The sequence below is a fragment of the Haliotis cracherodii genome, unplaced genomic scaffold, assembly GCF_022045235.1.
Source record: "Haliotis cracherodii isolate W230 unplaced genomic scaffold, xgHalCrac1.p SCAF_1, whole genome shotgun sequence".
In the NCBI taxonomy this organism is placed as follows: domain Eukaryota; kingdom Metazoa; phylum Mollusca; class Gastropoda; order Lepetellida; family Haliotidae; genus Haliotis; species Haliotis cracherodii.
The window spans coordinates 86,305,644-86,324,515 of record NW_027266264.1 but is presented as its reverse complement, the minus strand read 5'-3'; the positions used below and the strand labels follow the sequence as shown (position 1 = coordinate 86,324,515).

General features: G+C 38.5%; 1 protein-coding gene across 3 annotated transcripts in view; it reads right to left on the bottom strand.

Annotated features, from left to right (window-relative positions):
* Positions 1 to 18,872, bottom strand: part of LOC139453657 (E3 SUMO-protein ligase PIAS2-like) — a 56,737-nt gene that overhangs the window by 26,740 nt on the left and 11,125 nt on the right. For 2 of the 3 annotated variants that reach the window (XM_071235139.1, XM_071235145.1), the window contains exons 4-9: positions 7,469 to 7,498; positions 2,924 to 3,067; positions 2,316 to 2,400; positions 1,179 to 1,229; positions 974 to 1,064; positions 407 to 541 (exon numbers count right to left, since the gene is read on the bottom strand). In XM_071235139.1, coding sequence (XP_071091240.1) covers positions 407 to 541; positions 974 to 1,064; positions 1,179 to 1,229; positions 2,316 to 2,400; positions 2,924 to 3,067; positions 7,469 to 7,498 — 536 coding nt within the window. The remainder of the gene's footprint in view (positions 1 to 406; positions 542 to 973; positions 1,065 to 1,178; positions 1,230 to 2,315; positions 2,401 to 2,923; positions 3,068 to 7,468; positions 7,499 to 18,872) is intronic. The other variant, XM_071235153.1, reaches the window with a different exon arrangement.

Sequence of the window (18,872 nt, the reverse complement as noted above, 5' to 3'; positions counted from 1 at the left end):
ATTCAACATTCTTGGACATTTCTCAGGTTCTTATCAGATGCTTGTTGTGTCAACAGTTAGTAGTAGTGAGATGGAACAATGTAACACTTGTCGGTGACTCGTTACAGTCTGGGGTGTTAAGGAACAATGTAACACTTGTCGGTGACTCGTTACAGTCTGGGGTGTTAAGGAACAATGCTCAACTGTGCCGTGAGTTTTCATTTCCCTTTATACCTACCACCCCGCTTTCATTTTCTACCGACCATGACAAGTGAAGTTGTTGTGTTATATTCTCTATTTTGGATGTGAGAAAAGAAATGTCCAGTGGGCGCGCCACACATGGTTTGCTTCTATTGGTGATTATCTGAAAGAGAAGTACAATTGTGGGCCAGCTGTGTACTACACTAGGACATGCGACATGACGTACCCGTCCAAACTCGGAGGCCCATGATACATCCAACTGATTAGATACGGTTGGTGATAAGCGACATATGGAGGTTATGTCGACTGACCTGCCCGGTCGTTTGGGTTCTATACCTGGTTTACTTGTGGGAATAGGATTCTGAAAAGTAGCAAATGTTGATCAAACAATGTGAAAACACACACATTAACATCAGGGAGAGAATCAGTACTTGTGTGATAGCCAAACCATTTGCATGTTATTGGTATCCAGAGTTGTGCGACCTTTTAAGAATGTTAATGTTTAGTAGACTTAGCCTGGAACATTACTACAGCCGTGCCACAGGATTACCAGCTGAGGAAATCAATCAGAGAGGTGACACCACAAAACTTGAATAGCAAAAACAAAAGTGGTATTAAAAATGATAGTATTTTTGTATCAGTTAACATGGTTAAGGTAATTCATATTTTTTTAATTTATTTTTTATCATATTATTCTTCTCAGAACCAAAAATATTTGATTCACATGAAAAGAGAAACTGCAATAAACAATATTTTACATTAATATGTCCCTAAAAGTCCAAGAAAAACTTACAGGCAATGGTGCCATTTTCCCATTGACCCGCACACAGATACTAGGAGGGAAATTGTCCTCTTGTTCACAACTTGTTTCTAGCAAACAAAACCTGCAACAAACATCAACAGTTATATAGGACCAATTTGCGGTAGGTATTCTCGTCACAGTAACTAAATTCAACAATGACATATTTTGCACAGGTACCAGCAAGTATCTAACCTACCTGAGCTGTACTTGGACTGTATATTCACACTTGGCCCCTGGCCGGAAATCCCTACAATGAGAATATATCAATTGGATATGTTGGACATGAACAAAGCATAGTGCCATAAAATTTGAGAAAAGCAAGTTTTCAAAAGTAGCCGTGGGACAAGGGTATGATAACAAAGCATGTGCATCAGCACCATGCGGTGGAGAATCTGGGTGTACAAACATGAGGGATTCAGAGGGGGTGGGGGCGAGGCCAGGAAACAGCCATCTGCCAATGAATGTTGCCATGTGGGTGCATGTGACTTGCGCCTGTGTGCCACAACGTTTCTGCTTCATTTCAACCTTGACTCCAGTGAAACGTGTAACACTTGCTCCTGACTTGCACCCATGACATACAGTGAGTGAGTGAGTGAGTGAGTGAGTGAGTGAGTGAGTGAGTGAGTGAGTGAGTGAGTGAGTGAGTGAGTGAGTGAGTGAGTGAGTGACCTGGGTTTAACTCCACTTTTAACAGTATTCCAGTTACATCACGGTGTGTCAGCTTAATGTGGGAGGAAAACCCGAAATGACGCAGGTCTCGGACGTTTACCACTTCGGTGAAACCCATGAGCATGGTATCATGGTGCTGACAAACCTAGAAACATAATCGGGGTGAACACACAATCATAGGTTTCTGGCATGCCCAAGGGACGCAACTCTGTACAGCCAATTGCAGCGCCTTAGACGACTGGGCCCCCCTTGCCCCTGACATACAGAGAGAATAAGTACAGTGACTTCTGTGACTCCAGCTTAAACACCAGCTTCAACATCCTTCAACCCATCAGGGATTGGAAGCTACGCTACTGTTCACACAATTCCTCTCATGCCCACTTCAGGCTATTCCACTAGTGGAATGTCCACACACTCCCCTGCACAAGGATATCACAACAGGCTCTTACATCAGTCTGGTCATCACCTATGTTCAAGCTATTCCATCAGTTGTGTGTTCATCCAACTTTTTTTCTATTCTAACAGCATCACATCAACCCAAGCTATGTTCAGACTATTCCATCAGCATCACAGCGTCACATCCACCCCACCCATGTTCAAGCTATTCCATCAGCTTTACATCCACCCAACCTATGTTCAGACTATTTATTCAGTGTCCACCTACCTTGACATGGCAATATCTTGTGCTTGCTGAGGTGTCAGGTGAAAGACAAAGAAGGACTCTTGGAATCTGCCATTGTTCTTTGGAACTGTAAGAAAAGTTCAAACATTGACAAAAACAAACTTAAGGAAAAATATCCACCTGGAGATGATTCCAAATTCTTATCACAAAAGCATTATTAATTTACCAGGGAGTCATCCCTGAACAGAAACAATCTGACCAAAAAGACCAATTTCGGGAACATACAACCTTTAAAATTGTGTTGTTGTTTTTTCTTCTTAATACATCAAGAATCACACAAGATTGGATGAATGACATCAGACATTATGGAATGCAAGAATACAGTACAGCAAAAGCTGGCTGAAACCGAACAGACAGTGACAGAAAGTATCATCCAAGATGATTAATTTCATCTTCCTAGGTGATAACATCTTTACTCATCCATAATTTACCTCACTTAAATCAAAGTCAGAAGGCCATATATATTTGATAAGACATTGTGTTATTATGGTACCTGGCCTAAAATACCAAGTGAGTTGACCTCGTTTAGCCAAACATCTCTGCAGCAGTTACTGCAACGCAACAATGACTGATTTAACTATTTAACTCACCTAGACTAGTTGGCTTCATCAGTTCAGCAAGGACGTCATAGAAAGGCAGGTGCTTGAATCGCACATCAGGGTGGACGGGTAGACCTGAAGGTGTGGGGTCTGGGTGACTACTTGACAAGTGTTTGTTACTGAAGTCTATGGGACCTGTAACATAAAGAACAGCACATGGTAGACAGTTTCAACCATAATGACCACCTGACCTTGAACACTCACCTGGAGTGAGTGAGTGAGTGAGTGGATGAGTGGATGAGTGAGTGAGTGAGTGAGTGAGTGAGTGAGTGAGTGAGTGAGTGAGTGAGTTGGGTTTTACTCCGCTTTTAACAGTATTCCAGTTATATCGCGGTGTGTCAGCTTAAGTGGGAGGAAAGCCCGAAGTGATGCAGGTCTCAGGCGTTTACCACTTTGGTGAAACCCACGAGCACGGGTATGGTGCTGACAAACCATAAAACATAATCGGGGCGAACCGGGATTCAAACCCACAATCATAGGTTTCTGGCATGCCCAAGGGACGCAACTCTGCACAGCGAATCGCGGCGCCTTAGACAACTGGGCCCCCTGTGCCCCCGAGTGAGTGAGTGAGTGAGTGAGTGAGTGAGTGAGTGAGTGAGTGGGGTGAGTGAGTGAGTGAGTGAGAACAGCTTTAGTTCCAGCTATATCAAAGTGAGGGATGACCCATGTAGAAAATCAAATCCATATCTTTGCCAAGACAAACATACTCAACCTCACTTGAAACAACCTCACATATATTCAGTAACAATTTATTTTTTGAATGAGAAAATTTAGTTGCCAATTTAGATGGCGGTCTGTAAATAATCGAGTTTGGACCAGACAATCCAGTGATTGACATCATGAACATCGATCTACGCAATGGGGATAAGATGACATGTATCTACCAAGTTAGTGAGCCTGACTACCCGATCCCGTCACCTCTTAAAACAAGCAGTCGCCTTTTACGGCAAGCATGGACTGCTGAAGAATATGAATATAGGCATATGAAAATATGAATATGAATATACATCCACACACCCACAGTGGTGACATCTCAATAAGTATACAAGGTCTACACCCCCCTGATTACCAGGGTGCTGTTGTACAAAACCACCTCAGCACTACGACAGTCGTAAATATATGTTCAGGTATGAGAGTTACGATCATCTTAGGAATAAGACCGCTTTGTACAACAGCACCCAGCTGTCTACTGACAGAACGTGAGTCTTGCAGTGTGCAGATGGGTTGTATTCTAGTCAGGTAGCAGGTCCTGTGTCACATACTCATACAACAGTTAAAATCATGGAGATCTTGCATCGAAGTATGGACTGAAGTACTCATTACTTGTTTGGTGTTTGCATGAAATGGCCGTAAGATATCTGCCCTACCAACCCACTTAAAGGGTTACAAAACTCCACCACAATTACTTAAAGGATTGTAAAATTATCTTGAATACTGACTGACAAGGTCAAACACACTTTGAAAATGGAGCCATACAGACACATACATACTGACACCCCTTTCATGACACTATTGGTGGAATAACATGGGAGACAGCTGTGCGTTCACTTCATAAGCTCATAAGCTCGTGAGAATCACTGGTTCAGGTGAAGTACATACATCCTTGCATATGAAGGTTATACTTCATATATAGTGGACTCGCCACTTATCAACAGACTTGGTAAAGGCATATTGCAATTTATGATTGATGCTTTAATTCAGAAAAGGTTATTTCTTAGACGTTAAGTTTCTTCTACACAGAATGCCTCATTTATTGAACTGATATTGAGCAACTTGGATATTTCTTCACATTCAACAGCTGTGTTCGTAACAATCCAAATGTAGTGGTCACAAATTTATCTGAGGGAGGAAGGGTAATTGAAGAGTATTGTGAAAGAGTTTATTCTCATCCCTGTTCTATGGGTTATTTAGAACATGGTGATAATCTCAATCTGCCGCCATGCTGGTCTGATGACAGCTAACCTGATGGAAGTTAGAGATGACATTTTAAGCAAGGAGAATGCCAGAAGACAATTCAATTACTGCTGAGTTATAGCGGGACTGTGACACACTATAGTCAATTATCTCTTTTCATAGTCGGCTACCTCGGGCTACACTCCTAATTACTTGATACTCTAATGGGAAAAAGATCAATGTGGCTCTCTATATAATATGTTGATTCCATATTGGTAGTAACTTCACTGGAGAGACAAACAGAAGTCAGGATCATGATGTGCTTCCACATTTACAACAGATGCTAGCAGTAACTTCTTCATACATTGTCACTATTTCTTTTGAGTAAATCATCAAATAGATTTTGAAAGTCCCAGATGATACGGATGGAGTTGTGAGTCTGTGACAATGGGAGTACATTAACATAGCCATCATGATTTACCTATTACACGATAAACCTACTGTATGCAACAGTGCATGCATATCTTGGGGACAAGAATACATTACATTTCCAACTTTCAACAAACTAAAAAAACAAAAACACACACAAATGGGATTATTAGGTATATTAAGGTTTCTTGTAAGTAAATTTTTTTTATACACAATTTGAAGTACTAGCTTTCTGGTATATTTAACTCAATATGGAGGGAGGGTATTTACACCTGCAGCCAGTGGTGAAACTTGGCTCAGCCCATTATTCCAAGTCGGCTCATCTGATGTTCAAGGTTCCCAGGGGCAAGTCAAATTCCAGACTTTTAGTGGTGCCACTCTTCAGGAGAAGAAATGTTTGTTTTGGGAGAAGAACTGGTTGTTTGGATCTGATATGTGTTGCAAAAATATAAGGCGTTCTGGGGTCCATTGCAAGATCCCCATAGATGATTAACTCTTAATATTAGGGTTATGAAAAGGTGAGGTGAGGTGAACTTGGGTTTAACGTCGCGTCCAAGATTGTTGCACTTATATAGCGACATGCATGCATGTGTGTGTGTGGCTGCTTGTACCAAACCGGACTGATGCCGATTTATAGTGCTAGCTCACTGAGATACAATGTCGCAGTTTAACATGAATACCCCACTCAGACACAGTATACTGACTCCGAGCCGACCAGTCCTTGCTTTAACCCCTTAATGCCGAGCGCCAGACAGGGTAACAACAAGTACCATCTTTTAACGTCTTTTGGTATGACGCGGTCGGGGATCGAACCCTGGACCTTCCGCTCTCCGGGTTATGAAAAGGACACCATGACATCCAAGTTTAGTTTCAAAAACGTGGGTTCTATTAAGTGGCTGCGATCCCAGCTTCATCCCTGAGATGTGATGTACATAGCTGGAGACAGGACAAGTCACAGGTACATAATTAAACATAAATGACACATTAAGTTAACAGACAAAGTGAGGTAGTGAGTGCTGTCTTGTGCTGCTGCCAGCAGTATTACAGATATATAGACGCATATTAAACAAGTGGCTGAAAGCATGAGCAATGAGTCAATGACCCACACCGTTGAGAACAATGACACACAATCAGCCAGGTCACAAATCTGAACCACCCAGTCCACATATAAATTAGCTCTTACAACAGGCATGGTAGTCAGGAGCTATTCCCTTCCTAGCATAATAATTTTAACCACATCCAAGAAAAACAACATTTTACAGCTGACTACAAACACGACAAAATGACATGGTTACCACAATTCCCCTGGGGCTGTGACCTTGTCTAGTAAGTAGGCAGAGATATATTTAACTCCACATGTAAAGTTACAAATGAACAGAAAATATGACTGTATGATGTCAGTTAATCCACTGTCTGCATATCTGCTTACATGAAAATAACCTTGGAAACAAAGATGACGACTCAATTTTCAACTAATTTCATTTATATGTTCATGTACATCCCGATATCCACATGTGATTACACAGTGCTGAAGAGGCATAATAATACACCTTCTGTGATATATGCAGGAGAAACACCAGTTTACCCTTGATTCACCAACCACACAACCCAATTACCACAAGCAAAATCTAATCCAGGATAGCAAATTCTTAATTGAAATAAAAAAACAAAAACAAATACAAACAATGTATCAGCCTTCAAAATTCACTCAAGTCTGCTCGCCTGTGACTACAAATTGTGCTGTGGACAAGTTAAAATCAACTGATTGTAGTCCTGATGGACTACTAGCATAGAGCATGCGGGGGTTATAATTCTGAACCAGTTCTCAATGCTTTGATATTGCCACAATTTGGAACTGAATATAACTTACAGTGAACTTGACTAGTCTTAAAAAAACATGAATTTCTAAGGCTATGAATAATATTAATATGTTAATGTTCTTTATTCTTAACACTATCCTGGAGTAGACCCTTTACAAGCAACATACAATGCATACATGATGACAGCATGAAGGGGCTTTACAACAAGAAGGACTGGAAAGGCAAAGATGGTCCCATGAGGACAAGCTTGGCGAAATATATTTCCTGCCTTGTGAAATGAGAAAATCATTGTGAATATGTGTGAGATGAGCTAGTGATAACCATGACTTTGACCCTATGGTGACCCTTGACCCAACACAGACTGACCATGATATTGATGATCAAGATCACTCACCTGCAGGGTCAGAGGTGTAAGTGCCGTAACCTGAAATGGATGTTAGGTAAACAATTGTTAATCAATAGCCTAAACATTCAGCTGTCAATGCGACTTTTGTGCAGAAAAAAAAACAAGCAAAAACTTAAAACAACAAAACAAAATCAATACACCAATACAAAATGTTGTCTGAGACATCACATGACACCAATTTATTTGGATTAATTTATCAAAAGTGTTTAAATAATGGATTTTGTTTCAAAGTTGAATACCTGAGTCTGTAGCTTAACCCTGAAAAAGTCTCCTTCATTCAGGCCACAACAAATAGCTTCAGAACATACATGTTCCCTCAAGCCTGGACAGAGGTACTGAAGCTGAATCCATCAACATTGATGTTAGAAATAGGCACTTAAGGAAAGACCTACCTACAAGTTACATGATGTTTAAAGAGTGCAAGGTTAACATCCTGAACAAAACAGTTTAAAACAAAGGAAACATATACAAAGTTCAACCTTACTTAGTTGTGTCTGCATAATTCACATTTCAAATACAGATTCACTTACAAGATAACAGAAAGCCAGATACATGCAAAACACAGGTAAAGAGCTGGGGTGTCATCATTTACTGATGTTTTGTTTTGTTTTTTTCACCTGATGACACAATACGCCTTCTAATGTATTGATTCGTGTTAAAATTCTGTAGCAATCTTCAATTAAAGATGGCAGTTGTATCTGTTGACATTCATTAGCTGATGAAGATAGTGCAATTTCCATGATGCACAAATAGAGAGTTGCTATTGTCGTGACGTCATCCGTCTAAACAATTCTATTTGGAGTAACGTCCCTGGGTTTTAATGAAGTTGGATTAATATGAACGTTCTGTGGATTTTCGGTGTTTTTGAGTCATCTTGATTGATATCATCATCATGAGACATACTGACGTTCATCAGGAAATGAACAGAGGTGAGCTTGGTCATGTTCATCTTGGCAAGGTCACCTGCTACTATATGTTTCTGACTGGAAAATAATCACCAATGCTGCCAAAATAGCACTAACATGTGAAGATCCGTAGAGAAAAGGTCTTCAGAAACCTACACTTGCCTTAAGACGCGACTATGCTTGTCGAAAGAGGCGACAATGCTTGTCATAAGAGGCGACTAACTAGATCAGGTGGTTAGACTTGGTTGTTGCATGCCATCGTATACCAATTGTTTAGATTGTTGCTCATAATGTCAATCACTGGATTGTCTTGTCCAGACCAGATTAGTTACAGACCCCTGTTAATGTCATACAGCTGGAATATTGCTGAGTGCAGTGTAAAAGAACAAACAAACACTTGAAAATGAGATCATCCAATTCACTCCACTGGTCCTTTCCTAGACTGGACCAAAGAACCAGAGTTTGTGTCAAACACTGTTATCTCTCCATAATCACTGGATGCTTACATTGAAATATTTATCTTCACTGAGGGCAAATTTGGCAACCATAAATCATATCTCAAACGGTGAAATGATACGTGAAATACTAACCTGATACTTATGCCTCTAAGAGTTATTCAAGGATCAATAACTTAAGAATCTTTATAAATGTTGCATGCCTTCTTCTTAAAGCATAAACTATGTGAAAATACATAATTTCTTTAGGAATAAATGATTTTACAGAGTGGTTTTTAATAGAAATTCAGAAAGTGGATCTTTTGGACAACAATTTGTTAAGTTATTATGCAATTCCCACTTATATTATAGCAGAGCTCGTGGTTTCAGCTTCACTGAGCAGAGCTCTATTGTTTTGGTTTGAGAAGTGAATCGGGCATGTGATGTCACACTTGGAAATTATTTCATGCATGATTTAAAAACACACAGAACCATTGATGTATTGTCCCTCTGAATTAACACAAAGACCAAGAGACATGGCAGTTGCAGTTCACCCGGTTCTAAATAAAAAAGTGAACACATCCCTGAGAAAGTAAATTTTAATCAGGAACTAACCAAACATTGCTCAGCAATATATGTAGTCAAAGTTTAAAGTTAACAGTGACAGCCACTTTACGAAAGCAAGTCAGCACTGAAAAATGTCTAGTGTTAAAAAGTAATTGATTTAAAAAGAACTTATAAAACTTATGACAAACATGAGATTTGGTGAAATTGGTTCCACAAAATGTAGAGAAACAATCCCTGTCTACCAAAGTAAATGCTTTTAATGTTCTTGTGTCCATTTTCATGCATATAAAGATTCAAACTACTAAGCCTTATGATTTTTTTATGTTAATAAATATTTGAAATAGATAAAAACTTGATCACTTCGGTCTGATTCAAATAAGGAGATCTGTGATAATCGTAAGACTTTATAGATACTTGTCTTGTATTGCTGTTGGTACAGTGGTTGCCTTGGACCCCCATTTTCATGACAAGGACACCTTAAAATATTCCTGTAAATCTCTGGGACTCTCAAAAAGATTGACCCAATCACTGTTCTATGTCAGCGTTAGAAATGGGCACTAGTCTTGTAGTCCTTGCCAAACTGCCCAATTGTAAAGGTATCATAAGGACTTGTAGAAATTTACTTGTTTAAGGGTTTTGCTATATGTTATCATCATAAGGATTAGTGGACTAAAAGGTTAGTTATTTCCTTGTATGTTGAAACCCTGAGCACATAAGCCAAGTACGTCATCATATAATTATCAAGTACAAACATTGCTGAGCTATTTTCGGTATATAGCTTGACAAAATTGTTGAATTGAAATTAAAATTGAACTGTTATGATATCAGCCATTAAAAGTTTCTGGTCTTAGATCTAAAGATAAGTGAAGCAAAATATATTCTGCAAACATCAAAATATTGCAACATGGTAGAATCAAAGTACAAATACGATTGGTACTTTTATGAAAACAGCACTCTACAGGTCAAGTTTTATTATCATGTTATATGATGTTCAATAAAAAAATCAGTTAATGATGAACACATTATATATATTAACTTAAGAAGGCATCTTCATTCTTAACCTAAATAAAACAGACAATTTGACATAAGGTTTGAAATATTAGCATTGTTTTCAATAAAAATATATGTTACATTCCCAACCCCAGAACTGACAAACACAGATACTGACTTGCCATCTATCAAGGACACCTCCAGACATGGCTAGTTAGTAACTTTACCTGTCTGCAGCCTTAGAAATTGGCACTAGTCCTGTAGTCCTTGCCAAACTGCCCAATTGTTAAGGTATCATAAGGACTAGTAGAAATTTGCCCTTTTTAAGGGTTTTGAAATATGTTATTATAAGGACTAGTGTACTAAAACTGTTAGTTTCTACCGCTGTGTCTGTGTCTTAAACATTTCTTTTTAACTTTGGCATCATTCCAATTAGATTTTACTCTTTAACATATGAACTATAGTGAGCATACCAGCTCAACAGAAACTACTGTGGATATGGGTTAGTGATAAATACATCAGTTTCAAGGGACACAACCTATACACTGACCCACCTAGACAAGCAAAGAAATTTGTTGAAAACCTTAAAAATGCACTGCCACCCTACACTAACAAATAAATGAGGGAACTGCAGATTCTAACATGATAATGCAATGTGGGACTCAAGTAAACATGCAGTGTTAGAAACTGGCACTAGTCCTGTAGTCCTTGTCAAGCTGCCCAATAGTCATGATAGTTAAGGGATCATAGGACTAGTAGAAATTTGCAATTTTCTGAGGGTTTCGCTTCATATGTTATCATCATAAGGACTGGTGGACTAAAAGTGTTAGTTTCTGACGCTGACATGGCAAGGAGTGTTACTTTAGTTATTAGAAAGGAATGCATCGTTGCACCATTACATGGCAATCGAGTATTTGTTGGCCATGGAACAGACAAGACTGATCAAAATATTGACTGTCAAACAGTATTGCTTATGGGCCTCAACCTCCCTGCTTTGTCATCAACCAGGCAGCCAGAAAACTTCAGTAGCCTTCTGAAGACAGCAATGGCAGAAGTATGTACGCTGGCACTATCCCTTAATGAGACAACTGACAAAGAAACCTGTCAAGATCCCAGTCATACTTCAAACTTGTTCAAAGAGTGACAGATTATAGATGAAGGACAAGAAGCCTACCTAATAGATGCAATTCTCACACAGACTGACAACCTGTCTCACAATTCCAGGAGATATATTATCAAGTTTCGCTACTTATTGGTGCAACACTATTTAAAATTCCTTTCTAGAAAAGTCCATGGGAGTTCAAGAGTAAGAAAATGGGAAAGAATTATATGCAGTGTGAGTGTGAAATTATTCAAAGTGTCTTAAACATAAAAAGGCTATTTATGAAAGCTATCAAGTGTATTTCGTCAGATGCCCTGACATCCAGTGTTTATATTACTACAACTATGATGAGAGGGGGACATTTTATATTACTCCTGGTGATTTGTAGATATCTGTTAAAATAGGTGTATGTTTTACTTCATCACTCTACTTATCAGTCTACATGAGTAAAGTGACCATACAAGCTAGCTAATACATTATTGATGCTTATACATCATGTATGATAAATATACTTTCATTCACATGCATCCGAGGCTCTCAGTCAAGCTGTGTTCGAGATGCCCAAGTTGACCAAAGGAAGAGTGTTTTTGATAATATGACCTTGGCGTCTACCAACTTCCTCTTTATCAGAAGACCCGTTCCCTTAATTTTGACAAAATAATTTTTTCTTGACACATAAAAGTGGACAAGTGGCTACGGTTGCACAGACTGCTCATCAGCTATTCTATTCAGGAACTTCCCCATGTCCAGCTGACTCCAGTGAGCAAGAAAATGATTGTAGCATGGAGAGATTTCAAAGATCTCACTGACAATGTGATCAACTGAGCTACCTACTTGGGGCAAACTCAGATGGAGACATACCTAAACTGTTTAGGTGAGATTTATGGTTTTGTTTTGTTTGGTTTGGTTTGGTTTGTTTGTTGTTTAACACTGCACTCAGTTATATTCCAGCTATATGACGGCGGTCTTTAAATAATCGAGTCATGACCAGACAATCAAGTGATTGACATCATGAGCATCGATCCATGCAATTGGGATACAATGATATGCATCAACCAAGTCAGCGAGTCTGACCACCCGATCCTGTTAGTCGCCTATTACGACAAGCATAGTCGCCTTTTACAAAAAGCATAGGTTGCTGAAGACCTATTCTACCCCAAATCTTCACAGGTCTATGGAGCTGACAAGATCAAGTATGACAATAACGTGCAACACATCATGGCACATATCTGGAAGTCAATCAAAGCTATTTGCCTGACTGGATCTGAAATCGATGCTGGCAGGCTGTAAGATATATCCTTATTAAAATACTTCTGCTTGTGACTGGATTGATTTTGACTTATTTGTAACTGACATCATTACCAAATGATGTCTTGCCTCGGATGATGTGTTAACTGAGTGAGTTAACTGGATCTTACACCATAGAAAACATCATCACAGTTGCATGCATGATTGAAGTGGCCTTAAAACTACTGATACCATGGAGACTTCAAACATATACAGTGTATTGTTAATTTAGTAATAGAGAGTACACCAACCATTTGTGCTGGCATTCTGTGTTTCAGTTACTTGTTGGAGGACGTGCTGTATATCTCTTTCAAGTAATGATACAGCATATTCTGGCCTTACTGAGGAAACTGTTGGCATAATGGTAGACAATACTGGTATGGGAAATACTTCCATATGACTATCAGCATCATAATTCTCACTGGAAGTACTGCATCGGCTTGCAACAGAGAAAAAGCTTTCTTCAGAGAAGGAACCACTGGATATCCTATGTTGAGATATTCTGGCACCAGCCCAATTATAAGAAACAGAATCTCTCCTGGCACTGAAAGGCAGTGAGCTGGAGGAATCAGTGATGGCAGTTTCAGAGGTTGAAACATCGACCTGGTCTGTTCCTGGAGCAGCTGTGTGCCTATCTGAAGGCAAACACCCAGGCAATGCTGGTACTGTTGTGTAGCTCTCCTCAGTGCTGGTTCCTGAAGCCAATGTGAGTAAAGGCATGCCAGGTGTACTGTCTGACACGTTACAGCCTTCTTCAGATCCTCCCATGCAAGCACCAACACTTGCACCAGAAGCAGAGGCGACAACTTCAGGCCTATTTCTACCATGCTGACCAACACTGTTTTGTTTAAAACGTGTTGACCGTTCACCACGCGTAAATGTTTCAGGTATATTTTCCTTGTCAAGACCAAGTCTTTTCATAATGATACTTGTTTTTGACTTTGCCACTGCTTTTGACTGCAATGCACAAGAGGAATGTTTATCTTTTCCATGAATATTCTGATTGGTAAGATCCTTCAATGAACTTGCTCTTGTTCCACTTCTTGTCACTACCATCATGAACTTGAAGACAACAAAGCTGATATGATTACCAACACTCTCTTGGCTTCTGGCCCAAGCAAGACTGAGCATTCACTGCCTTGCCGTACACCATCAAGATCTGGCTTGTATTACGCAATAGCTGTAACTACCAGTCACATGGGAGTGTCTAGCCAATTGTATTATATAACAAGCCTTGTGCATGTGTTATGTAAGGCTTAGTTATGCAATACAAGTTTGGTTGTCATGACAACATTCTCATAGCTTGTCCCAAGAAATGCACCACTGTCACATTAATGTTTAATAAATACACATATTTTTATATATTTTTTAAAACATACAAATCCCTAGTGAGGCTCAGAAGATCGTCTAAAAACTAAATATTGCCCTACCATGCATGCCTACGGAGTAATAACTAGTCAATTTTCGAGAAAACACTAAAAATGTTTTTCCACTTTTTAGTGTGTTAAGATCAAGGAAATACACCAAATGTTCTGAGACTGGTAAAACTAATCACTCACCTATTTGAAACATCAACACAATCACAGTGTTAAACATTTAGATTGACACCCTTTGCTGAACACACCTTTTGTCAATATCTCTACTACAACAGCTGGTCCAAAATCAATGTACACAGACTGCTCAATCTCAGATTACATTGGAATAGAACATGTGACAGATTGAAATGAATTGATACATTCCATCTTTCAAACTTTTGACAATCATTCAAAAAATATAAATCCATGTTGCTTCAGAGTGCATCATTAGTAGAGCAGAAGAGGAGTTAGTCTTAGAGACGAGTGTCTTGGGGTTAACACCTCTTTGAACAGCATTTAAGTTTATTCAGCTTAATTCGCTAAGTCGTGAAGTAGGTCGTTGACATTTACCACCACTTTTGTTTAAATCCAAGAGCATTTTAACTGATAACAGATGAGAACCACAATCAGGGAGAATCAGTGAGAAATGTGTCCCTGGTATGTCTAAGGGACACAATTCTGCACTTTGAGTACTTGGTCACCACCCGTCCCCAAATTAGTGTTAATATTTAAATTCATGAATTCAGAACATTGGATATCATGTCCATGAAAATGGCTGAATCTTGAATCTAGGAATTCTTGAACCTCTTATTGATGAAGAAAAATACTTGATTCATTGCATACTGATGATGAATATGTCTAGTATTTGTAATTATTTACAACTAACAGAATGGTGAACATTTCCAACAACACTCAGATATTAAATATTGTTTTTCTCCTCAATTAACTATGGACACTTTTAATTAATCATTGCATCAGTGACATTATGTACCCCTGGGAAAAAGTCAAGCACCACTTACTGTATATTTCCATATGAAATAGTTATTATTCAAATCATATCCCGTTTTCATACACATTTGCTTTTGTTTACGCTTGTGGGTCAACTGACATAATGATTGATGACAAAGTCAGATGATTCCCTCTGTTTCTACTAAAATTGGTAATGTTACTTTTCAACACACAGAACTTTCATTTGATAGCAATGTTACATATATTTTCAATACTTTGAATCATGATTCTATAACAAAATAGCCAAAAAATTATAGAATTCCTAACTCCTGTATAATACTATTCTTGCTTTTTAAAACACACTAGATTATGAGCAACGTCCCACTTTGTCAGAGTACACTGTTACACGATCAACCAAATCACCAGGCCTGATCACCGATCCTCTCATGCCAGGCATACATAATTGCATAAGAAAATCGACACTCGGTTCATAACCAACATGGCGACTGCCATGCAGTTATAGGCGATTGCAGGATGTGCAGAGCATGTGTACCATCAACTGAGTGTCAACTGATGTTTTCCAAATCTTTTAATGTTTTCTACAATGGTGCTTAAGTGATTTGATGCACTTCGTGAGGTAAAACCCATCTTATCGCTGCCATTTTGAAACAAATGCATGTAATATTGAAGGTGGAATCTGAGAAGTCAATAGGAGGGACATATAGGGGACATAACTTGTAATCGCCACCTACCGTATTCGACCCAATAAGCGCCCCTCCCCAAATAAGTCTGACCAGTCACCGTCAAGGCTCCTGTGCACGTGATCGTGTGATCGCGAGAATTACGTGTTGACATAGAATCATCCAACAAAAGCAAATATGACTTTTAACGAATCAAAGTATGGCATTTATGATATATGTATCCATTCTCTGTCAACTAAAGTTCGTTTCAAGTCGTCAATAGCAGTAATCTGACCGTGGTTGCTGTTAATAACAGTGAATTGTGCGATCTTTTGATCGCTTCACACACGATTTCCTCGAAATTATTTAAAAAATATTAAAAGGAATTTTGAATAAAATTAATGAAATAAGTTACAAACATAAGTCCATATATACAAAGAACACTTTTTATAGCCAGACAGTGTAATTACATGAATAATTTGCGAACTTCAGTATGGATTTGTTGACATGGTATTTCCGGTGTGATGTGCTCACAATAATGTCTTTCCATTGGGGAAAAAACATCAAAACTCATTAATTCGTGTATAATGCGCACCTCCTTCTACACAGCTTTTTTTTTTTGGAAAAAAGTGCGCACTATTTTCAAGAAAATATGGTAAGGCTTACTGATGAATTTATGCCAATTTGACTCTGAATTGGTCACATTAAGCGCCCACCCCTTCTGTCTTTTTTTAAGTGCCCTGGGCGCTTATTGGGTCGAATATGGTAATTGCAGCCTTGTTCAGCAAGGATGGAAAGAAGACTTTTACAGTCAGTTAAATCCCTTGCCCAGTGAAGATGAGAGCATGCTGAGAGATGCAAAGTTTCATAAAAAAATATTTAAGGGACCATGAGTAAAACTTGTTGCCTTGGAAATGAAAAAAGAATTATACTGATGGAAACGAATAAGAGAACAATAATAAAATACAAGGAAATAAGCTTTACTGTCAGTACATTTGAAATAGCACACATACAAATTCAACACGTCAGAATCAAATGTTGAGGTGTGTTTATGTGCATTGTTTCCAACGCGTTCTGGTGGACAAGGCAGGGAACACAACATATACATTTTCTGTGTCTAAACTTATGTGTTCCCTTATCCATTTCCATCAGGATATATGAAAAATTTGATAAAGATCAGAATAGCAAAAGGCACCATTTCAGAGCAGGCTGAAATACTGAACAGTTTATGACTTATGCTCTGGCAATGAAAGCGAAAGTGCAAGATGCTATATCGTACTTATCTAATGTTAATTTTGTAATTGTTCCATGTTAATACTCGTAGCTGTTTGACTACCCCCTCAATTGCTTGCTGTGTTTCCATGCATCATATAAGATATACCTATTTGAGGTCGTCTGGAGAGTCACAGGGTTGTGCCAACTTTCCAGTTGGTGTCAGTGGCCCATGAGACATTAATCAAAATGTCATCAATATGTATACACAATACAACTGTTCCAACAACATCCATTAAACGTCTTAGCTGATTGTTTCAAAACAGATGCATAGAAGACATTAAGAACTATGTATCATAATCAACTCAACAATGAAGTTATAGTTCTGTGGACAATAGCTATCAATTTAATGTTTTGTTATCTTGAAGAAAGTAGATGCAGACATATGATGGTCAACATATGACAGACACATACGAGTCCTTTTGATAAAAAATAATAATAATACTTTGATGAACAGTTATACTTAATATCAATATATTCAAACGACCTTGACCTTAACATACAAACAACATATTGTTGAAAGTTAATTGATGATAGCATATAAATACAGTCATCAAATTTTAATACATACAAATTATCAAAGCACAATAAATAATGAGACCTTTGGCAAGGTTAACCAATCAAATTACAGGAACTAAACTTTTATGTGCACTAAAAACATCTATGTTATTTTACTTGCCTGAAATTGTCTCTTAGTATTTGCATAAGTCTTAGTTAATTTTGGAATTAATATAACAACATTCACAGCTGAGTGTTAGGCCAAATAATCGTGAGATGTGATGTGTATGAAATCACACTATCAAATACTCCCTCATAATTTTCACAAGTCTTTAGAATGAATGACCTTATCTTCTTTACTTATGGCAAGTGTCAGGTGTTCTCAATTACTGAAGACCTGTTAAGATCCGGGGTAGAATAGGTCTTCAGCAACCCAAGCTTGTCGTAAGGGGCGACTAACAGGATTGGGTGGTCAGACTCGCTGACTTGGTTGAAGCATGTCATCGATCCCAATTGGGTGGATCAATGCTCACGATGTCAATCACTGGATTGTCTGGTCATGACTCGATTATTTAAAGACCGCCATCATATAGCTGGAATATTGCTGAGTGCAGTGTTAAACAACAAAGAAACCAAATCAATAACTGAAAATCACAGATTAAAAAATAACTTGTAATCAGATGCATAAAACAAGAATGACACCTGGTGATGTTAACAGATTGCTGTCATGGTAACAGGCTGTTCCAAATACAGGGGTGTGAAAAATCAATGTTCATCTCGTTTAGCTCGTTACATGAGTAGCCAGACAACAAATCAGCTTCGGTTGTCTGCATACAAACCTTACATTTAGCATACCTTTAGTCAATTTTGATAAAATAATTGTAACAGGTACTAAATGTAGTTTTAAAAGAGCATAAACAACGCGAGTATGACCAATCTAACTGACGGCAGTGAATTGTATATTTCCTTTTTCGATTCCAGTTTAGGACACACTGTCTGATTGGTAGATCAGACTACCATGTAGCAAAACATAAGAAGTCATGGCAGGTCACATAGGCTGACTGAATATCCATGTTAAGATTTGTCTACGGCCTGGACAACATCATTCTTTGTGGTTGGAAATACATTTACATCTTTTATGGTGTGATAAAACACCATTTTGGGTCAATAAGCTGGACAAGTAGGCTTTGTCTCCAGACAAATGTTTTTTACTGTTTAGTTGCCCAAGGATATGAAGTGGGCATAGAGTGTCGTGTTAGAAATTGGCACTCGTCCTGTAGTCCTCACCAAACTGCCCAATAGTAATGGTATCATAAGGACTAGTAGAAATTTGCCATTTTTAAGGGTTTGGTTA